Source organism: Notolepis coatsorum (assembly GCF_963971535.1).
Source record: "Notolepis coatsorum genome assembly, chromosome: 1".
Classification (NCBI taxonomy): domain Eukaryota; kingdom Metazoa; phylum Chordata; class Actinopteri; order Aulopiformes; family Paralepididae; genus Notolepis; species Notolepis coatsorum.
The window spans coordinates 57,712,008-57,737,103 of NC_140165.1; the positions used below are offsets into that span (position 1 = coordinate 57,712,008).

Here is a 25,096-nt window from a genome sequence, read left to right on the forward strand (position 1 = left end):
AGTCGCGAGGGAATTATTTTCACAGGATAAAACGGTAATTACCGGATAAATATATATATATAATTAGTAAACTGTCGGGGGCATTTTGTGCCCCCCTGATTTTATACTGTATTAATACTAGTAGCAGCAGCAGTAATGAAAAGAGCACAATTAGTGCTAGTATTAGTAGTAGTAACTCGCACTTGTGTAATAATAGCAGCAGCAGTAGTAGTAGTCACAGCAGTATTATTATTAGTAGTAGTAGCAGTAGTAGCAGTGGTAGTAGCAGTGGTAGTAGCAGCAGCAGTAGTAGTAGTAGCAGTCGTAGTAGTAATCATATTATTATTAGTAGTAGTAATAGCAGCAGTAGTAGTAGCAGCAGTAGTAGTAGTAGCAGCAGCAGCAGTAGTATTAGTAGTCGTATTATTATTAGTAGTAGTAATAGTAGCAGTAGTAGTAGTAGTAATAGTAGCAGTAATAGCAGCAGTAGTAGTAGTAGCAGTAGTCTTATTATTATTATTAGTAGTAGTAGTAGCAGCGGTAGTAGCAGTAGTAGTCATATTATTATTAGTAGTAGTAGCAGCGGTAATAGCAGTAGTAGTAGTAGCAGTCGTAGTCATATTATTATTAGTAGTAGTAATAGCAGCAGTAGTAGTAGCAGCAGTAGTAGCAGTAGTATTAGTAGTAGTAGCAGTAGTTGTATTATTAGTAGTAGTAGTAATAGTAGTAGTCGTATTATTATCATTATTAGTAGTAGTAGTCATATTATTATTATTATTATTAGTAGTAGTAGTAGTAGCAGTAGCAGCAGTAGTAGCAGTAATAGCAGTAGCAGCAGCAGTAGTAGCAGTAGTAGCGGTAGTAGCAGTAGTAGCAGCAGCAGTAGTAGCAGCAGCAGCAGTAGTAGCAGTAGCAGCAGTAGCAGTAGTAGCAGCAGTAGCAGCAATAGTAGTAGTAGCAGTAGTAGTAGTAGCAGCAGTAGCAGCAGTAGTAGCAGTAGTAGCAGCAGTAGTAGTAGTAGTAGCAGCAGTAGCAGTAGTAGCAGCAGTAGTAGTCATATTATTATTAGTAGTAGTAATAGCAGCAGCAGTAGTAGTAGCAGCAGTAGTAGCAGTAGTATTAGTAGTAGTAGCAGTAGTTGTATTATTAGTAGTAGTAGTAATAGTAGTAGTCGTATTATTATCATTATTAGTAGTAGTAGTCATATTATTATTATTAGTAGTAGTAGCAGTAGTAGTAGCAGTAGTAGTAGCAGCAGCAGTAGTAGCAGTAGCAGCAGTAGTAGCAGCAGTAGTAGTAGTAGCAGCAGTAGTAGCAGTAGTAGCAGCAGCAGCAGTAGTAGCAGCAGTAGCAGCAGTAGTAGCAGCAGCAGCAGCAGCAGTAGTAGTAGCAGTAGTAGCAGTAGCAGCAGTAGTAGCAGTAGTAGCAGTAGTAGCAGTAGCAGCAGTAGTAGCAGTAGCAGCAGTAGCAGCACTACAGTGACGTCGACGTCGACGTCTGATCAAAACGGATTTAATAAATCACGTCTTTCACTAGTCAGTTAAATAAATAGTAATATTAATTTTTATACTATGTTTGATAACATAATATTAATGACATTAATAATGTCTCCATATATATATATATCATTAGTAAACTGTCTGGGGCTTTTTGTCCCCCCCCCGGCCCCCCTTAACATGAGGGAAGCCGAGAACGCATTGCTGAGTGTGCGCACAGGGGTGAAATTGTGTGTCACAGCTGGGAGCGTTGCAGTGTTTGCAATGGAGGAGAAGTTTGGTTCACTTGTGAGAAATTCCGGCCCGACATTAACACTTTGACTGCCGGGAACCGTCTTTAGACGTCTTTGCTGGCCATGCTAAAGTTGCCGGAGGACGCGTTACGTCGTCCTTATATCAATATTTCAAAAATCTGCGATCGGATTCATATGTCCCCTCCGCTGGCCTGAGATCCACCAGCAGGACCCACTGAGCTCTCTGGCGGTTCAGGAGCGCCATCTGTTGGCCGATCGGCGCAATTGCCAAACACGATGTTGCATAGAGGTTGTCCTAGACGTCCGTAGTACTTCCGGGCGCTCGCTATAGGTCATGGGACTCTGGCTCGTCACGCTACACGGTGATCGATTGGCAATAACTCGATAAACAACATGATTTGGACGTATATACCATTATACAAGCTGGAGATGGACCGGGTAAAAATATATCCCATAATGATAAGATTTCTACTCGACGATGATCGCCCAACGGCGCGCGGAGACTGGGGTGAGTTTCAGCGTGTAACGTTACCGTCTTCGATACTAACTGCTATTATCAACATTTGACCCACATTAGATGATTGGTATAACGCTGCCCACGGAATTATAAACGCCCCCTCGCCCATCCGGTCAACATCAGATGACGTGTAGTAACTTCTAGAAGTACATCTAGTTGGAATTTTTTATATCGCGCTGATTGCCATCAAACTGTATTTCATTTCATCATCAATATAATGCATTTGGGGCTATAGATCACGTTCTGGAGAAAGCTGCAGAAAGAGATGAAAACATACTTATACATTAGACCAGGGGTCGGGAACCTATGGCTCGCGAGCCATATATGGCTCTTCTGGTGACAGCATATGGCTCCCAGAATATTTTGAGTAAACATTTTTTTTTTTTTTTTTTTTTTTTTTTTAATACTTGTGATATTTCTTAACACTTTGGTTGCCTAAGGTTAAATTAATGATATACCATAGATTGCCAGCGCTATTTGTCTATGGAGAAAGTCCCCTTCTTTGCAGGGCTATAACTTTTTAAATTCTATTGCTACATTGCCATTATTAGGGCCCATTCAAAGTCCTATATGTATTGTTCATTGTGTAGCAACGTTAAACTTTTTCATTCACATATTCATAGTAAAGTATGGTCTAATGTATAAGTATGTTTTCATCTCTTTCTGCAGCTTTCTCCAGAATGTGATATATAGCCCCAAATGCATTATATTGATGATGAAATACAGTTTGATGGCAATCAGCGCGATATAAAAAATTCCAACTAGACGTACTTCTAGAAGTTACTACACGTCATCTGATGTTGACCGGATGGGCGAGGGGGCGTTTATAATTCCGTGGGCAGCGTTATACCAATCATCTAATGTGGGTCAAATGTTGATAATATCAGTTATTATCGAAGACGGTAACGTTACACGCTGAAACTCACCCCAGTCTCCGCGCGCTGTTGGGCGATCATCGTCGAGTAGAAATTTTATCATTATGGGATATATTATTACCCGGTCCATCTCCAGCTTGTATAATGGTATATACGTCCAAATCATGTTGTTTATCGAGTTATTGGCAATCGATCGCTATGTAGTGTGACGAGCTAGAGTCACGGGACATGTACCGAGTGGCCGGAAGCAATACGGACGTCTAGCAAAACCTCTACTGCGCTTCCTGTTAAGCGGTTGCGCCGATCGGCCACCAGATGGCGCTCCTGAACCGCCAGAGAGCTCAGTGGGTCCTGCTGGTGGATCTCAGGCCAGCGGAGGGACATTATGAATCCGATCGCAGATTTTTGAAATATTGATATAAGGACGCTGTACAGCGTCCCCCGGCAACTTTAGCATGGCCAGCAAAGACGTGAGAAGACGTGTCCCGGCACCCAAAGTGTTAATAATACTGTGTCATTTAAAAGTAAACAGAAATTAGTTTTGAAGATACAGCTAATAGTATCTGTAGCTGAAGATATAGCGAGCAGAGCTGGCGAGGGAACACAAGTGGACAGAAATTAAAAATCTTCAACCTGAAGACCAGCTGATTCTTAAAACTTGGAACGAGCTTCCTGTGACATACCACACAATGCAGTGTGAGTATTGCCGTATATTGACCATGTTTGGCTCTACATATGCATGTGGGCAGTCATTCTTGCATATGAGGAACATTAAGACCAACCTACGCTCACGTTTAACTGATGGAAGCCTCAACGCCTGCATGAAGCTCAACCTCACCACGTATGAACCAGATTACAAGGCCATCAGCAAAACCATGCAGCACCAGAAGTCGCATTAAAAGTAAGACATATTTAATTCATTATACGTTAAAAATACTATATGGCTCTCAATGAAATATATTTAGAAATATTTGGCTTTTATGGCTCTCCCAGTCAAAAAGGTTCCTGACCCCTGCATTAGACCATACTTTACTATGAATATGTGAATGAAAAAGTTTAACGTTGCTACACAATGAACAATACATATAGGACTTTGAATGGGCCCTAATAATGGCAATGTAGCAATAGAATTTAAAAAGTTATAGCCCTGCAAAGAAGGGGACTTTCTCCATAGACAAATAGCGCTGGCAATCTATGGTATATCATGAATTTAACCTTAGGCAGCCAAAGTGTTAACAGCAGTCTGTTATAATCACATTTTTATGAGCTAACGAATTCCGTTATATTGGACATTTGTATTTGTTTGTTTGTTTGTTTGTTTATTTACACATATAAAAACAATTACATATATAATACAATATAACGCAGAGCCAGCGGCGCTCTCAGGTCCGGTCTGGGGACCGCTCAGCAGCGTCACCCACCCAATGGCTGAATTGCCAATGGCTGAATTGGAGTATTGCACTGTTGTGCAGTAGTGCGGGCACAACTGTGAGCTCTGAGGCTCTGCAGTTGCATGCTTCTCATCTCGCTAATCCAGCAGTGGCACCAAGCTCCCGCCCGCCATTCTCATCAGCAAACCACATAGTCGCGAGGGAATTATTTTCACAGGATAAAACGGTAATTACCGGATAAATATATATATATAATTAGTAAACTGTCGGGGGCATTTTGTGCCCCCCTGATTTTCGAGGGCATTTTGTCCATTTTCAAGGGCATTAATGCCCCAAGCCGGCGTTAATTTCGAACCCTGGTAGCAGTAGTAGCAGTAGTAGTAGCAGTAGTAGCAGCAGTAGTAGTAGCAGTAGTAGCAGTAGCAACAGTAGTAGCAGTAGCAGTAGTAGCAGCAGTAGTAGCAGCAGTAGTAGTAGCAGCAGTAGTAGTAGTAGCAGTAGTAGTAGCAGTAGTAGTAGCAGTAGTAGTAGCAGCAGTAGCAGTAGTAGCAGTAGTAGCAGTAACAATGTTAGTAATACTGTACTGTAAACTCACACTCTCGATGTGCTGCGGGCAGTTCTGTCCCGTTGCCTCTACAGGAATATCATCATACTTCTCAAAGTTTATCCCTGTATTACTGGCTGCAAACAACTCACTATGAGGAGAAAGAGAGATAGGAGGAGTGAGAGACAAGAGAAAGAGGGAGTAAGAGAGAGACAATACAAAAATATATATTATGAATATATATATGGTAAATGTAAATACCGGTATATAAATATACAGTCAGTCAGTCATTTTGTCTCTGAATACCTCCACACTGAAATTAAACAATCAAGATGCGTTTTAAAAGCAGACATTCAGCTTTAATTTGAGGGTATTTACATCCAAATCAGGTGAACGGTGTAGGAATTACAACAATCTATATACTGTATGTACCTCCTCCTTTTTAAGGGACCAAAATAATTGGACAATTGGCTGCTCAGCTGTTCCATGGCCCGGTGTGTTATTCCCTCAATATTTAATTTACAAGGAGCAGATAAAAGGTCTAGAGTTAATTTCAAGTGTGGTATTTTCATTTGGAATATGTTGTGGTCAACTCTCAATATGAGGTCCAAAGAGCTGTGACTATCAGTGAAGAAAGCCATCATTAGGCTGACAAACCAAAACAAACCCATCAGAGAGATGGCAAAAACATTAGGTCAGGTGTGGCCGAATCAACTGTTTGGTACATTCTTAAAAAGAAAGAAAGCACTGGTGAGCTCAGCAACACCAAAAGACCCAGAAGACCATGGAAAACAACTGTGGTGGAAGACAGAAGAATTCAGTTGGCCAGATCTAGAACACTCTCCAGTCAAAGTCAACAATCAAGAGAAGACTTCACCAGAGTGAATACAGAGGGTTCACCATAGAGGATGACATCTTTTCGGGATTCCCGCGGGATGAGAGTCAATTTCACTTTGAATCCTGTAATTGGGCAGGACCGGGAGTAAAATTCAACGGGAGCAGAAGGGAGTGGGAACTATGACAACAAAATAAAGAGGATTTGGACGGGAGTGATACATCGGTGCATCATTAATGTAAATGTTTGGTGGTTTTATATTTAACTAAGGCAGACATCAGGGCTGTACATCGTGCTATGAAAAAATCGGTCTGTGCGATGAATGAATTTACTGCACTAGCACCGGTGCGATAGGCATTCGGTTCATATCGATACTCTTATTTTGAAAATCCTGTGGCAAGTCTCAGTAATTTCCTCCCAAGTGCAGCTCCGGCAGCCCAACAACAACAGCGTGCTATGTTATGTTAGAGTGCACATTTTGCGACCAGGAAATAAGTCCCTGCCTGTTTTTCCCCGCAACGCTTCCAATGCATCTTACATGCTTTGCATCCTCACCAAAACGAACTAGTTAGCTGCTACCGGTAACTAAACTAACCCGGCTCAGAGGCAGAGAAAACAGTGAGGAAAGGGAGGGGGCCTCTCTCCGTCCCTCTCTCTACGTCAATGATTTTAAATAAGTGAGGTCAAAGGAGTTTGATAGTATTTACTGAGGATGGCCAGATAATGTTGATATTTAAACATAACAAATATAATACATAATAAATGTATACCGGTACATGATCATGCAACATAAAAAAAAATTAGGAACTGTTGGGAGAGGGAGGTAGGGATGGGTTTTAGGTTGTGAGTTCCAAAAAATTTAACTTAGTTATTTCAAGTTTAAAGCTCAATATATCAAAATGTGGCACTTTACAGTGAACAGGAGGTCTATTTGGATTAAAAACAATAGATTGTTTTTCATTTAAATGTCTGGAAGAGCTCAATTTTTTTTTTTCAAATTATATTTTCGTTACCTTTTTTGAGTTGATCTAAATGTTACTGATTGTGTTAAATGGGCTTATGATATCGTCTCATATCGATTGCAGGCACCTGCATCGTATCGTATTGTGGCAGACTGTGATATCGGCAAATATCATATCGTTGTCCAAAGAATCGATATCGTAACGTATTGTGATGAAACTGGTGATTCCCACCCCTAGTAGAGTCCATACATGCAACACCAAATCCCATAATTCCTTACACGTAACGTGTGTGGCTGTGTGACGTCAACTTTTGTGCTACAAAACGATCAACCTCTGTAGCACCAGTGCAATGTGCAAAAAAAGTTTACATACAGCCCTACAGACATAATGTGACCCATGTACTGCATATTTTATACTGAGGAAGAAAAACAGAGCAGGATTGGTAAACGGGAGTGGGATGGGAGTGGGATTCTATAAAAGTTTGGCTCGGGATTGGGATCAGTCCTCTGTGGGAGTGGGATTTGTTCGAAACTCTCACTTGGGATTGGGATGGGATTATTTCTGTGAGAGTGGGAAGGAGCAGGAGTCATAATCCACTCACATGTCAGCCTCTAGTTCACCACAAGATGTAAACCATTGGTGAGCCTCAAAAACAGGAAGACCAGATTAGAGTTTGAAAAAAAACATCTAAAAAGCCTGTACAGGTCTGGAACAAGATGAGACAAAGATCAACTTGTACCAGAATGATGGGAAGAGAATAGTATGGAGAAGGGAAGTAACTGCTCATGATGACCTCATCAGTGAAGCATGGTGGTGGTAGTGTCATGGTGGTACGCATGGTGGTTGTCGTGTTATGGTGTGGACATGTATGGTTCTGCTGATGAAGTGTTTCAGGTAATAGTATCTGCTCATATTCATATTCAGCCAAATGCTTCAGAACTCATTGGATGGACAATGACTGAAGCATACTGCGAAAGCAACCAAAGAGTTTTTAAGGCAAAGAAGTGGAATGTTATGCAATGGCCAGGTTAATCACCTGACCTGAATATAATTGAGCATGCATTTCACTTGCTGAAGACAAAACTGAAGGGAAAATGCCTCAAGAACAAGTAGGAACCGAAGACAGTTGCAGTAGAGGCCAGAGCATCACCAGGGACGAAACCCAGTGTCTGGTGATGTCTAGGGGTTCTAGACTTTTGGATTTGGAACCAAGTATTAAAAGTGACAATTTTATTTATAGATTGTTAGTTTGTCCAATTACTTTTAGTTTCTTAAAAAAAATGTGTAGAAATGGTTGAAATTCCTAGTCCTACACTGTTCACCTGTTTTGGATGTATTTTAATACCCTCAAATGAAAGCTGAAGGTCTGAACTTAAAGTGCATCTTATTTCATTTCAAGTCCATTGTGGTGGTGTATAGAGACATTGTGGTTGTGTACAGAGACATTGGGTCTCATTCACCAACGGACTTAAGACAAAATATCAGACACGTTTTTGTCCTAGCTCCACTTAAGACATTTTCGGGCTGATTTTGGGATTCACCAATCGGTCTTAACTAAGAGCAGGATTTAGGAGCGCTGAAGAGCAGTCGTAAGTCGGACAGACTGGTGTGCGGCGTGTTCTTAAGGGCTTTATTTGGGAGGAATCATGGTGATTTCAGTCATGTCAACTCTATGGCATCCTTGGAATTAATTAATCATAATAAATATGACAATATTTGTATGATAAAAAAATGTGTTTTCCATTTACAGCCATGCATCAAGAGGCATCGTGATGTCCGAAAATAAATAAAAACACTACACCAACAATGCAAATGACAGTGGATAAATAATTAAGAACTAAAGCTAATCGCGTGGCTATATCTATAGTGGAATAGACTATTAATATTCCATATTTATACCGTCTTGTTGCACGCTCCTGGCCACCTGTTCAGCGCACACTCACTGTATGGCCTACGTGTGTAATGAATGAACAGTAGGCTTATATTATTTGAATTACTTGTTTCATTAGGAGATAGTAGATACTGTATGCGCTGCCCTATGTAGTACCTAGTAACTACAGTACACATGCATGACATCTTAAGGCCGCCACAGAGTCGGGCGTACTCTGCGCGGCATGTCCGCAATCATTTGAGGTTTCAGTCAAGCTTACCACTGCTTACCAATTTCATACATTTCTCATGCCAGTTTACTACATTTAATGCAGGTCGATGTCAATCAACAACTCTGTGGCGGCCTTAAGATGTCATGCTAAGATGTGTACTGTATTGTACTAGAGTAGAACTACAGTATGACTACTATAGGGCAGCATAGTATCTGTGATCTCCTAATAAAACAAGTCATTAGAATAATATATGCCTACTGTTCATTCATTACGCACGTAGACATACAGTACACACGCGTGTGCGTGTGTGCGCGCTGCAGCAGGTGGCCAGGAGCATGCAACAAGACAGTATAAATCAAATCTAATTTTGAAACGTCAAAGTGCTTCCTCGCTATCTGTTGAATACGGGGCAATGTCACACCTTTCCCCCCCCCCGCGCGCCCATGCATTATTATGAGCTGGAGGGGCGTGTCTGTATGCCAATGAAGTAAACGGGAACGCACATTCAAGTTTGTGAATGAGTGACGTATCTCATTCTGTGGATCGCAGCTGAGATCATTTGGCAAGACAACCTCTCCATGCGTTGGTGAATCCGGGGGTAATTGTCGTCGACTTTCTCTTACGACCTTCCAAGGAGGTTGTCGTAAGATAAATCTTAAGACAATGTTGGTGAATGAGGTCCATTGTGGTGGTGTACAGGTCCATTGTGGTAGTGTAGAGACATTGTGGTGGTGTACAGAGACATTGTGGTGTACAGAGACATTGTATATACAGTAGTTTGGACTTACTGCTGGAGCCCCTCGTTGGCTGGTGTAGGCTTGGACCAGTCCTCATCATCTCTGGACTCCTCCACCCATCTGCTGTTGCCTCCGCCTCCACCCCCACCTCCACCCCCACCTCCGCCAAAACCCCCACGATCATACCTCAACACAACACACAAACACACAAACACACACATTCACACATACACATTAAAACCTTCACGATCATAATACCTCAACATTGTGTGTGTGTGTGTTGTAGAATGTAGAATATGAACAGATAGAAAATAGGATGCTTTAGGATCTGTTCTGGCCTGAGTGGAGAGGATGTGCGTGGGAGTGGGGTAACATTTATTTAACCAGGACAACTCATCAACTAAAGACACATTTCTAGAGATACAGTAATCCCATGTTCGTCATGTCTGATTCTGATAGCGTTTGGTGTCTCCCGTCCTTACCTGCCTCTGGTAGCGCTGCCCCTGTCGCTGATGAAGGTAGACTTCCCTCTGTTCATTCCAAAGTTGCTGTAGGCGTCCTTGGCCATGTTCCACATGGTGGTGTCTGGTAGTACAGAACAAGAGCAGAGCAAGCTACATGTTTTACCTACTGGTGTCTGGTAGAACAGCACAAGAGCAGAGAAAACTACATGTTTTATCTACTGGTGTCTGGTAGTACAGCACAATAATCAACCTTTTCTCAATGAGCCAACTAAACAGTTTAGTCCATAGATGTATTATTTACTATCTTTGTTACAAGGAGAATAAACCATCTAAACAGTTCTGTCCATATAGATGTATTATTTATTATCTTTGTTACAAGGAGAATGAGCTAGCTAAACAGTTTGGTCCCTATAGATTAAGGCTGAGCCTGAACGTTCGAACGTTCGTTCGTTACGCTGGCGTTAGGATTTTAATTAATGGGTTCGAACATTCACAAAAAAAAAAAAAAAAAAACAAGGCGCGAGTCGAGTCAAGGTGAGGAGGCGTGCGTCACCGCTCGGCTCAATTATTCATAGCAGCTGTAACGGCAAGAAGTGGGAAGAAGTCACCTGTGTGGAAACACTTTAAATTAGCGGAGGATAAAGGAAAGGCCTCAAATAAATGTAATAAGAACAAAATGATATAGGCTAATAATAACAAATTCATTATTTTAGGTACATAAACTGGATCTGGACGGCGGGCCCACCTCCTCAACCACGCACACACTACTGCAATTTGATAATAAACCAATGAGTGAGAAGAGAAAGGACTTATTGGACTCCATTGTGGACTTCATTGCTTTTTGGACATCAGACAGTCAGTACTGGATCTAACAAAATGGATTTATGGATTGGATACACATTTATGGAAAGTTCAAGCCCACCAGACCAGAAAGCTTCTGGGAGACATGCGACGGCTATTCCAATTCATACAGCGATGTTCTTCCGGGCCGGCGGCAAAAAGTGAGTCGTATGATATTATGTCTGACCGCTGCTGTCGGACCGCAATACGGGTCGTCTTTTCCCTTTATTTTCTTCTGAGTGCTTTGTTTACATGAACAGCCACCACTGTAAATAAAAAAAAAATTCACAGATAGACGATGCAATGCCGCCCCCCGTAGGATCTATAATGATAAAATGTATTAATAAAAAAACGAATGTTCGAACGTCCATTCGAAAAACCCTGGCGAACTCCGAACCCTAAAAACAGGGTTCAGGGACAGCCTTGCTATAGATGTATTATTTATTAACTTTGTTACAAGGAGAATGGGCTAGCTAAACAGTTTGGTCCCTATAGATGTATTATTTATTAACTTTGTTACAAGGAGAATGGGCTAGCTAAACAGTTTGGTCCATATAGATGTATTATTTACTATCTTTGTTACAAGGAGAATGAGCTAGCTAAACAGTTTGGTCCATATATATGTATTATGTATTATCTTTGTTACAAGGAGAATGAGCTAGCTAAACAGTTTGGTCCATATATATGTATTATCTTTGTTACAATGAGAATAAACTAGCTAAACAGTTCTGTCCATATAGATGTATTATTTATTATCTTTGTTACAAGGAGAATGAGCTAGCTAAACAGGCTGGTCCATATAGATGTATTATTTACTCCGTTGCCTAGAAATAATCATGTAACGCACCTTTATTCTCGAAACAGCCGAAACCCATTGGTTGCATGGGAATGATGGGGTTGTAGGTCCCGCCCCTGTTCCCCCGGAACACCCCAGCGCCCACACCCCTCCCCCGCTCCATTCGAGGTGGGGGGGCGCGGCTGAATGAGTTCCCGCCATTCATCCGGTTGTCGTGGTAACCATTGACAAAGTTACTGCGCCCACTGTCCCAGCCACCTGCCATATCTACAGGAGATGGGTACAACATTATATTAATAATATCTACTACATCTACAAAAGGAGGAGACACATTATATTAATATCTACTACATCTACAGGAGGAGAGGACAACATTACCGTAATTCCTCTAATAGTAACCCCGGCTTGTATTTGTTTCAACTGTAGCGGATACCAGGCTTGTATTAGGAGGAGGCATGTATAAGAGAGAGGCCTATATTTCTAATTTTCAAACGGATCATAATGAATAAATCAACATTTTGTGTCAGTTTGAACCCAGTAAAATGTACTGGGTTCATTTATTGAAACCAAGTACTGTATGAAATACGGTAGTAAACAGTGCAATTACAGGTGGTCAAAAAAAGTTAAATAAAATAAAATAGTGCAATCACAATACTGGTATAATAATAATAACTTCGTTTTATACAATTCTGAGGTAGGCTTACTCTTGGTAAACATTAACACCATACCATTATATGGTATTTACTGCACAGCCAGGCCAGCATATAACAACAATAACAAAATATATTGCCTATGGTAAATCCGTTGAGGGAAATACCGTAATTCCTCTAATATACATGAAACCCGGCTTGTATTAGGAGGCCGGCTTATAATTGCTTAGCTCAACAGCGCACCCGGTCATTAATAGAGACCCGGTTTTTAATTGAATACCGGTTACTATTAGAGGAATTACGGTATATTAATACTATCTACTACATCTACAGGAGGAGAGGACACATTATATTAATAATATCTACTACATCTACAGGAGGAGAGGACAACATTATATTAATAATATCTACTACATCTACAGGAGGAGAGGACACATTATATTAATATCTACTACATCTACAGGAGAGGACACATTAATAATATCTACTACATCTACAGGAGGAGAGGACAACATTATATTAATATCTACTACATCTACAGGAGGAGAGGACACATTATATTAATAATATCTACTACATCTACAGGAGGAGAGGACACATTATATTAATAATATCTACTACATCTACAGGAGGAGAGGACAACATTATATTAATAGTATCTACTACTACTACAAGTAATTTTTCTTCTTTTTTTTTAATGGTTATTTTAGCGTTTTTACAGCTTTTATGGTCAGACATGACTGACAGAGGAGAGGAGAACGGGAGAAGATGTGGGGGAGGACATGCGGCAAATCTGTCCGGGAGCGGGAGGCGAACCCGGGTCGGCCTCGTAGGTCTGCTACGCAGTATGCAGTGCGCCACTCGGGCACCCCCAAAGTTCATTATTTGAAGATCCTCTCCATTCAGCACCCAGCTCCTCCATTGCACCAATTTATAATTTCCCCAGACCTTTATCTCGTTATTGACATCGTTTTCTAATTACTTTAGATATTTATCTCGTTATATAAAGATCTTTATCATATTATATCAAATTTCTTTCTCGTTATATCAAGATCTTTATCTCGTTATATCAAAATCTTTTTCTCATATCAAAATCGTTTTTTCATTATATTCTCGTTATATATTTTTCTCGTTATATCAAGACCTTTATCTTGTTATATAGATATATTTTTCTCATAGAGATATTTCGTTATATCTTGTATGTTATTTTTTGTACATGCTAAATGGCTTGAAATAAAATTCATTCATTCATTCATCTTTTTCTCGTTAGATTTTTCTCATAAAGATAATTCTCTCCTTATATCAAGATGTTTTTCTCGTTATATAAAGATCTTTTGCTCGTTATAAAGATTTTTTTTCTCTGGTTATATCAACATTTTCTTCTCGTTAGAGATCTTTTTCTCGTTATATAAAGATATTGTTCTCATTATATAGAGATCTTTTTCTCATTATATAAAGATCTTTTCTCTGTATAACGAGAAACCAGGCTGAATAATTAATTTTACCGTAGGCAGTGTATGGACATGTAATGTATCAATGAACTCACAGTTGGTAGCAGGAGGAGGACCCATGTTGTAGCCACCCTGTCTCCCAGTGAAGAAGGCATTTCCTGCTGGAGAGAAGGAAGGAAGGAAGTCACTTTCCCAACTGAAACTTCAAACAACAATAACAGCAGAACATGCATTTACTTGGCCAGAGCCTGGTACTGTCAATAACACAATTGTATCTTACAACTAGGGATGCACCGATCCGACTTTTTCAGTCCCGATACCGATACCTGGGCTTTGGGTATCGGCCCGGTACCGATCCGATACCCATTGTTCAATTAATAAAACTGTATGCCTGTGTGGAAGAGACTGGGATCATTCTTTTGTGCAAGGCAACATCAGGCTCGACTTATAACATTACTTTCCTAACTTAATGAAACAAAATGTAACAAATTAACACAGATATAAATGTACTGAATTGTTATTTATAATTTTATTTATTATTATATATAAAAAATATATATCCGTCTTTTTCTTTTTCTCGATACCCGATCCAGCTATTTTAGTCATATCGGGGGCGATATCCGATATCAATAATGGATCGATGCATCCCTACTTACACCACCATAAGTAGGGATGGACCAATACCACCTGTATCCTGCTGATTGAGAGTCTGAAACGTTCAGTATGGACCAATAACGAGTACCGATCCCATTTGTTGCTTTTTACTAAACAGTAAAGACTTGGAGCATCAGTTTTACTAAACAGTAAAAACCATCCGTTTTACTAAACAGTAAAGACCATCAGTTTTACTAAACAGTAAAGACTTGGACCATCCGTTTTACTAAACAGTAGAGACTTGGACCATCAGTTTGGACAAAAATTATGGAGGTATAATACAGATTTTTCTCCATTAGAGATATCTAACCAGCTTATATGCATGAAACAGCATATACCGTATATATCAAACATGTTAAACAGCATATATATATAAATATTAAACATGTTACACAGCAGTGTTTCCCACAGGATTTTCAGAGACTATGGGGGGTGAACCTCCGACCCTAGGGGGGTCCGGGGGCATGCCCCCCCCGTTTTTTTATGTTTGGTACATTTTAAAGTTAAATGCATCAATCTGGTGCACTTTGAGAGCAAAATAAAGAGGCTAGATCTATGATGAACTTTGTGCTCAAAACACAAAATCGACTAGAGCTTCCCAATCCTCTCTTCGAAGCACACCAGCTGTTCCATGCATTTGTTAAATTCCACCACCAGCACACCTGATTCAACTTAACTAGCCCGTTATAAGTTGAATCAGGTGTGCTGGTGGTGGAATTTAACAAATACATGGAATGGCTGGGGTGTCTCGAGGAGAGGTTTGGGAACCACTGGCATACATTTGAGCCATCAAAGAAATGAAGCAAAAGTGGTTACCTGTGTTGAACTGGTTTATTTTTTAGAAAATAAAACATTTTTGTGGATTACTATTACGACTACTACCACTGCCAATACTACTACTGATACATCCCTATAGGGAGGTGTAGTGGTTACGTCATTGCCGTTTTTCGTGTTCCACCCTCTGTCCAACCCAATGCATTTCCCCATTGCCCATTTCTAAATAGTCTCGTTTAAAACAAATAAAGCATTAACATTGGCATGGTGTACATTTCTGTGCGTATTCATCCACAAGCTATAGCTCAACATGAAAATATTCGCAATTAATCAAACAAAAAAAAATCGCTAAATTTTATTTCAACCAAAATTGCTTAAAAAATAATGTTAGTGATAGAAGGGAAGTCATTTTATGTAAAACTGGAAAGCTTTTCAATTTCCATGCAGCAGAATTGTTACAATAGCCGATAATCCATCTTCCCAATGATAAATCCCTATACGGGTGGAACAACCAGTGACGTCAGACTACACCTCCATAATTATTGGCAAACTTTATAGTAAAAAAAAAAATAATAATGTTGGTTCATTATACAACTGTGGCGGGACTAATTAGACTGTGGCGGGCCGCCACAGTCTCTAGGTCATTGGTGGGAAACCCTGCACAGCATATATATATATTAAACATGTTACACAGCATATATATATATTAAACATGTTACACAGCATTAGGGCTGGGCGATATGACGATATTATATAAATATCGGGTACAGTTCATTAACGATACACTTTTTAAACGTATCGTGGATATCGTGATGTTTTGCCCTCGCGTTAGAGGCCGCCGCGGCGGAGATGAGACTTACAAGCGCAGTGCTAAATGCTTTCCTCTCCCTCTCGCCTCTCCCTCTCGCAGAAAAAAAAAGTCAGTCACACACACACTTGCCCAAATTACGTCATCTACACGCACATACACGCACGCAAGCGCACACACCTAGACAGAGAGGCGGTGGCTCGGTGCTAGGGATGCCCCCTGAAACCCAGGAGTAAGCTCCGACGTTAACGGTACTGCTATCGGTAAATTAGTCTATGAGTGGATTAGCTACGGAGCTAACAGAGTGTACCATCCATCTGCGACGCTACAGTGGCAGCAACAGTGGACACGGAGTAATGTTAACGTTATGTCGAGTTCATACTACACTACACGTATGAACTTGACATAACGTTAACGTTACTCCATTTCCATGAAGTGTTTAATTAGCAGCAATCTGTTGTTGAAAATGTAACGTTAACCGGAAAACCGGAAATGGAATGCGAGGACAGGAAGCCGTCATGAAGTCGGCTTCTGGCCCTTGTAGTCATATATATTGTAGTCTTTTAGTCTTAACTAAAAGATTTTAACAAAATAAAAAGCAGCAGCACTATTGGATAACTGAGTCATGTTTGCTATGTATTTCTTTCTTTAGGGGAGTAGGACATTTGTTTCACAGTTTTAGCATGATGTTTTATAGATGGCTAGGTTAAACACATGTTTTTGTTTCTAAGAGGGGGGATTTGATTTGATTGAAGTTTATTTCAAGTATGCAACACAACAAACAAACATCAAGTACAGATATAGCCTTAAGCCGTTCAAATCTAATCTAATATATAATCTAAAAAAACGAAAGGCTAAAATGCTAAATATATAATCTAAGAATCCAATAATCTAAATCTATAATATAATATAAAAATGCTAAATGCATGAGTCTTTTGTCTTTAATGTTCGCTTGCAAACTCAAATACTGTCTTGGTAAGCCTCATAATGAATTGTTTAGGGAAAAAAGGAAAAACATCGTGATGTGTATTAGGGCTGGGCGATATGGAAAAAAATCATATCGCGATAACGATATGATAATTTTATTTTATTTCTCGATATCGATAATTATCGAATTGTTATAAGTATAAAAAAAATTATAAATTTTTTTTTTTTTTTTTTTTTTTTTTTTAACAACAGATGTATGTTTATTTTGCAGCAATTCTTTGTCATTGCCGCCATCTTTAGTGTTACATCCCCTCACACTCCAGTTCTCAGGCTGCAGCTGGTTTAAAAGCTAAAGTAAACCGGCTTCTCTGCTGGCTGTGGCTCCAGAGGAGTTGAACAGTTCTGGCTCTGCTAGTTTATTTTCGATCTTTTGGCGCTTTTTTGGTGGACAAACCACCGCACATGTGCACTGTGACTCGTGACTGGAGTCTAGTTCTGCTAGCACACATAGCCTACTGTGTACAGACGGTTTCAAAATGTATTTTAAATTAGAAAGCAAACAAAATAAATGGACAAGAGAAAAAGAAATCTGAATTTGGTCAGTATTGTCATTTGGACAAGCAAAGCCATTACTTTAAGTTGCAGGCAAGAAAGACAAGTCTGTCCACTGTCTCTGGTTTTAAAACTGCCCTGTTGCAGGTAAAAAAAATATAAAAAAAAAAAAAAAAAAACGATTTTTCGATTTTTTTTAAAATTTCGATATTCGATATCGATTATTAAAATATATCGCGATATTTATCGTTATCGTTATATCGCCCAGCCCTAATGTGTATCGCCGAAAGGTCAGAAAATATCGTGATATCATATTTAGGCCATATCGCCCAGCCCTACACAGCATATATATTAAACATATTACACAGCATACCGGTATATATTAAACATATTACACAGCATATATATATTAAACATGTTACACAGCATATATATTAAACATGTTACTAGGGCTGTCTTAAATACTTTGTTCGATGGGCATGGGATTCGAATATGAAAATAAAATTCGATTATAAAAAAAGAAATATATGATTTTTTTTCTTTTTTGGAAAATCAACTCTGCCTCTCTTTGTTAATTACAACAAGCAATGCTGTTTGTTATTTAAGATGAGGTCGGACACGGCACTGACAGATTTGTGTTCATTGTGCTGCTTTTATAAAGCCTCAAATAACGGCTTATAATATTTCATGAAAGCAAAGTGTTTCGTTTGTCTAAGATTTAAAAAGGTTTAAACTTTACAGCACTGACAAAGTTGAACAAAGTGCTGTACAAGTCTCCCCCCCCCCCCCCCCCCCCCCCTTCGAATTAAAATCGGATCTCGGCCCTGATGCTTCGAATTCCAAAACATTCGAAGGTCAGCCCTACATGTTACACAGCATATATATTAAACACTTTAAACAGCATAATATTAAACATGTTACACAGCATATATATATTAAACAGCATATATATATATATATATATATATATATATATATATATATATATATATATTAAACACGTTTCTTGGAATCAGAATTTAGTATCTGGATAATTGTCCAATAACAATATAATTTTAGCATGGTATCAGACCCAAACAATATTATATTTTAGCATGATATATCATACCCAAACAATATTATATTTTAGCCTGGTTTCAGACTTAAACAATAACATATGTTATCCTGGTATCAGACACAAACAATATCATATTTTAGCATGATATCATACCCAAACAATAACATATGTTATCCTGGTATCACACCTATACCAATAATCTTTGCCTGGTATCAGACAGATTACCTCATAGCCTACATTCTGTATATAACATCACCTCATGTAGCCCCTTTCGTGACTGTGATGCACAGAGTGAATCCACAGTCACTTCCTAGCCCATAGCCAACCAACCTAGATGTACCATGAAGGACTGGTTCTGCCCGAACCGTTCATTATACAACTATCACAGAGAAATTTCAAAGGGATGCCCCCCGGACCCCGGTTTTAAACGGGAACCGGTACTATATTAGAAAATACCGGAGTATTTATAAGCTCCGACGTCCTCGGTACTGCTATCGATACTCTAGAGAAATTATTATTATTATTATTATTATTATTATTTAAAAGTTGCGAACGATCTCTCCTCTCTCTGTCTCTGCACGAGAAGCAGCGAGTCATTATTACACACACTCCTCGCGAGTCGCGCTACACATACATACGGGTACTCCTTAATGAAAGCGCTGTCAATAGTATGCAGCTGCAGCACGTCAGACAGCAGCGCTTACAAGCCCCGCACACCTGATGTGCTGCAGCTGGAAGCATCTCAGCGCTGTCTCCGTGCCGACGCGCGCTGCACACAGACACAGACAGCTCTGCATGGACTGAGTCGTGATGGCGGATAGAGCGAAGCGTTCACAAGTGCAACAAAACATTTGCCAGTAAGGGTGGCAATACGAGCAATCTATCAAAACATTTGTTTGCAAAACACTATATTAGTGTGCAGAAATGCGCCGTATTCGACTGCCTTGCGCGCAGTGGTCCATCTGCATCCACGTCCACTGCAGCCGGTAAGCCAAGATACGGAGTTTCCTAGGCTAATAACGAATTATTACAAATAGGCTAATAAACAAAATAATTGTTTAGCTACAAATACTACAATCTAAAAACTTTTTATAGATCGTCAAGCTGAGGTCAGCCACCAATGTGTCCCAGCCCAGTGAGCCCACCACACATCCTCCATCTACCTCCACCACCCAAAGTCCTTTCTCCCTTAGCAGCTAGAGGAAAGATGACAGAGGATAGGGTGAACGAGTGTCACAGGGCTGTGACAAAGTTTGTTGTCAAAGGCCTGCACCCGTTCTCTACAGTGGAGTCCAAGGACTTTAGGTAACAACTAATCATTCAGTGTATATCGTTTTTTTTGTATACATAGTTGTCTAACTTGTCTGTTGTTGTTATAAGTTATTATTGAAGCAGCTATTCCCACCACTCCACACACATTTACAATAATTCAATCATTTCTAATCTTTACTGTAGGGAGATGACCAATGCTCTCAACTGCAAATATAAAAATCATAAAAAAATTATCAAAAAGAACCGATAAGAGTATCGATAAAGTACCGAACCGTTAAGCAGTATCGATAGGAGTAGTAGTATCGATAAAATCCTAACGATACCCATCCCGTATACAGTTGCACGAGGGTTTCGGACAGAGATACGTGATGGTTTGAAAGCTCGGCGTTGCTAATAAACATTTAAAAAAAAAATTATAAACGTGTAAACATCACAGAGCAGCGTTCGCTCCCTGACCCTGCAAACATGTCACAGCAGGATCTCTCTGATAAATTCAATACCTACTTTGCATCCATTGGTGAAGACCTGGCGAATAAAATTAGCCATCCCGGGGGTGTGTCTTTTAAACAGTATTTATCAGGTAACTATATTAACTCTTTTTTCATGAAACCAACTGACCATGATGAACTATTCAACATTATCATGAAGATGAAGGACACTCGCACAGCCGGTGCTGATGGAATATGCAGCAAAATCCTAATAGCCATAGCCAATATTATAGTCAGACCACTCGCTCACTGTATTAATTTGTCCTTACTACATGGTGTAGTGTCAAAAAACATCAAAATTGGGAGAATAATACCCATATATAAATCAGGTGACAAAAATAGTATTAATAATTACCGTCCAATATCCGTATTACGAGCTCTATCCAAAGTCTATGAGAGAGTTGTGTACAATAGATTAAGCGAATACACCACCAAGCTAGATATACTCACCAATTCACAATACGGCTTCAGGAAAAAAATAACTACAAACATGGCAATATTAGACCTAATAGAAAAAATACATGATGCCATTGATCAGGGTGATTGTGGGGTGGGCGTTTTCCTGGATCTATCAAAGGCTTTTGACACCATTGACTTCACCATTCTACTTGGGAAACTACACCATTATGGCATAAGGGGTCTGGCTCTCAACTGGTTCAGTAGCTATTTACATGGTAGACAACAGTACGTCGATATAAAAAAATCACAAATCAATAAAAATGGACATCAAATATGGGGTCCCCCAGGGGTCAATTCTAGGGCCTTTACTATTTATTCTCTATATAAATGACTTTGTCAACTCATCTGTACTTCTGCACAAAGTTATATTCGCTGATGACACTAATTTGTTTCTGTCACATAAAAATCCACTCGAGCTACAAGATCTACTCAATACAGAACTACAAAAAGTGGACACCTGGTTCAAATGCAACAAATTATCACTAAATCTCAGCAAAACAAATTTCATTATCTTCCACTCAAATCGGATGCGCACACATCACATGTGCATAAAAATAAATGGAAAGGAGCTGTCAAGAGTGGCGTCCACAAAATTCCTGGGGGTCATCATCGATGAGTCACTCAACTTCAAATGCCACATAAAATACCTACAAACAAAACTGTCCAAATATGTTGGCTTATTCTGCAAAATACGTCATTTTCTTCCCTTGCCTGCCCTTCTCACTTTATACAAAACCCTGTTTGAACCCCTCATTAATTACTGTAACGTCATATGGTGCAACACATACCCCAGCCATCTCAAAAAACTAGAAAGCCTACAAAAGAGGGTACTACGAGTGCTGTCATGGTCCGGGTTTAGAGCGCCCTCAAAGCCTCTTTTCCATCGCTTTGGTCTCCTGAGGCTCGCTGAATTTAACATTCATCAAAACGCATCAATTATGTATCAAGTTGTCTACAACTTGAATCACAGACTGTCTGAGCTTGTCCCAGTCTGCCAACCACTGCACATCCACAACACAAGAAACAAGCATCTTATATCTGGCAAGAGGAGAAGGCTAAATTGTGCTAGCCTAAGCATAGCATGCAGGGGTCCACAGATCTGGAACAAGCTTGACGAAAATCTAAAAATGACAAATACCTTTAAAAAATCACTGAAAGAGGAACTGCTAAAATCATATCTCTAATTAAAATTATAACTTAGGAATAAAATTGTCTGTATTATGTATCTCTGTTATATGTCAGTTAGTAGGTAGGTGTGTAAACCTACCCACGTTGTATTGTTTTGTTTTTTTGTTATTGTTCTATTGTTTATATTCTGTTAGTATCTGTGTTCAGGCTCCCTCCAAAAGCTTTAAATAGCTTCTTGGGAGACCTGGCACATGCACACAATTTGCGACATTGTTATCACATGAGGATACTCGCATGTAAAATGTATTGTGTGTGTGTGTGAATAAATTCATTCATTCATTCAATTCATTCATTCTCTTATTCTGCATTTGTGACATGCCTGGTGCGCCCAGCATGCAACGCTGCCTCTGTGATGTTTACATTAGGGCTGGGCGATATGACGATATTATATAAATATCGGGTACAGTTCATTAACGATACTTTTTAAACGTATCGTGGATATCGTGATGTTTTGCCCAAGAGGATTGTGTCGCGTCAATCTGGTCCACACGTTCAAACTTTTGAACGCCGCCCCCACACACACACTACTGCATCAAAGTTACTACTTATGATTAACAAAGGCATTCGTTTTGTGGCATTAACGTTATATAGTTACACGTTCAATAACATCAGCGTATTTACCCGAACATAGCAACGTCCGAGGACGCCCTAGATAGATAGCAAGCATTACTCGTTCATAACTCAGCCCGTGCTGAGTTGTGCCCATTCTGCGGTCTGTTAATAAAGTTTTCAATCAGACAGATGTATGGAAAGGCTTTTATTATAACATTCGTTGCAGTAAAATCATTATGCCTTGTTTAGTACTCCTGCGGAGCGCTGGTAGCTAACGTTATTAGCCACGGTAGGTTTGTTGTGGTTTTCTGTCCGTGTAGATCAATGGCGGATTTACCGGAAGTTAAAAACGAATAAGCGCTTGCCGATTGGTGCTAAGAACAGCAGGGCGGGTGCAAGCGGTGTGACGTAATTGGCAGACTCGACTGTCAATCAAAATTATTCAGTCACCGTCTGAATGAATTAATGAAGAGGAGACAAAACACTGGTGTCTGTAGACCGACTTTGAAATAAAACCCTGAACTATTCAGGTATATTTGAGTCCTTCCCTTATTTGTGGAACATTTATAAAATAAAAAGTAGTCCACTTTGAAAAAAGACTACCATGTGTAGACCTACTTTGAAATAAAACACAGACAAGGAGAAAAAACACTGGCATCTGTAGACCTACTTTGAAATAAAACCCTGAACTATGCAGCTCTATTAGAGTCCTTCCCTTATTTGTGGAAAATCTATAAAAGAAAAAGAAAAATATTTCGTTGTTCGCAAATTTCGCACCACATATCACTAAGGTAAGCCTTTTGTTGACTAAATATCTTAGTTGATGAAATATTTTTTCATTTCAGTGTCACAGTCAGGGTTTCCGTTAGAAAAAAATTGTTGCCGGCCTCAGTGTCCGGGAGATTTCAATCTACCGGTCAAATGAGAGAAATTCCGGTCAGTTTATTGAGCTTAAAAACAATTGATAGGCAGGCTATATAAAGAATGAAATCCTCAAGGCATGTAGATTTATAATATTTTAACTTAAAACTAGGCTACTTTTGCGTATAGTCATTATATTCCAAATAAAATAAGTCCCAAGACTCCGTGCTGCTGCTGACTTTAAATCAAATGGGTGTCTGTGGGCAGTCGGCCCGACATTAATAAACAGCAGTCTGTTATAATCACATTTTTATGAGCTAACGAATTCCGTTATATTGGACATTTGTATTAATTATATCAAGCGAAGAACTGAGAATTTGGCAGAGAGAGACGGCAACATTATCGTGGGTTTGCGTGATGAATCTCCACCTCCCAACGACTTATTTGCGAGAGCATGCAGCTGCAGAGCCGCAGAGAGCGGTGTTTTCAGGCCCTATCTGGGGACCGCTCAGCAGCACCCCCCACCCAACAGCTGAATTGCCAATGGCTGAATTGGAGTATTGCACTGTGCCGGCACAGCTGGTGGGTTCTGTGGCTCTGCAGCTGCATGCACTCGCAAACACCGCACTAAGCTCCCGCTGACAACATAACATCGTTGTCATTATTAGACCTGCTTGGTGAAACAACGATGAAACAAATATAATGATTGTTTCGTTCATCGCATAGGCTATTTAATTTTAATAAATCAAATTGTGCTTAGAGGGAATTATTTTCACCGGACATTATGACCGGAGAGATTAAATATGTCGGACTTCAACAGATTTTGCCGGTCAAATACCGGTAATTACCGGCTAACGGAAACCCTGGTCACAGTATGACACCGATCTCCAAAAGAAGAAAAAAAAAAAGTAAAAAAAAAAAAGAATTGGGCCAGGGTGCCGCAGCTGATTGGCTAAAGAGCCGCATGCGGCCTTGAGGCCGCAGGTTGCCGACCCCTGGGCAAGGAAGTGACTGTGGATTCACTCTGTGCATCAGTCACGAAAGGGGCTACACCTCATGTAGCCTACGTTCTGTATATAACATCACCTCATGTAGCCTACGTTCTGTATATAAAATTTTTATACAGTTTTTATACAGTTTTACGATAAAAGAGATATAATTAGCATTTTCCCGATAAATTCGTATTTTCGGTAAATCTTAAAAACCGGATTTTAATAATACACTTTGACTGCCGTTTTGATAGGGTTATGGTCTTTACTCTTGGCTACATTTGAAAAAGAAACACAACAACATTAACCTCTTAACATCCTTCTTGAGGACGATTCGCGACGCGCCACTTTGCCGACCTCTAGCAGCTCGGGTGTGCATTTCTTTTAATACAATATATATATATATTATATATATATATATATATATATATAGATTACCTCATGTAGCCTACGTTCTGTGTATAGCATGACCTCATGTACCTACGTCCTGTATATAAATTTTTTATACCGTTTTTATATAGTTTTACGATAAAAGATATTAGCATTTTTTCGATAATCGTATTTTCGGTAATAATACACTTTGACTGCTGTTTCGATAGGGTTATGGTCTTTACCACATGTA

At 39.6% G+C, this 25,096-nt stretch overlaps 1 protein-coding gene across 4 annotated transcripts in view; it reads right to left on the reverse strand.

Annotated features, from left to right (window-relative positions):
- Window positions 1–25,096, reverse strand: part of LOC311238407 (ATP-dependent RNA helicase DDX3X-like) — a 126,036-nt gene that overhangs the window by 55,411 nt on the left and 45,529 nt on the right. For 2 of the 4 annotated variants that reach the window (XM_084326461.1, XM_084326459.1), the window contains 5 exons: window positions 13,989–14,051; window positions 11,844–12,059; window positions 10,175–10,277; window positions 9,744–9,878; window positions 5,108–5,207 (listed from right to left, as the gene is read on the reverse strand). In XM_084326461.1, the coding sequence (XP_084182587.1) occupies window positions 5,108–5,207; window positions 9,744–9,878; window positions 10,175–10,277; window positions 11,844–12,059; window positions 13,989–14,051 (617 nt within the window). Of the gene's footprint in view, window positions 1–5,107; window positions 5,208–9,743; window positions 9,879–10,174; window positions 10,278–11,843; window positions 12,060–13,988; window positions 14,055–25,096 lie in introns of all 4 variants that reach the window. The other 2 variants (XM_084326460.1, XM_084326458.1) reach the window with 1 other exon arrangement.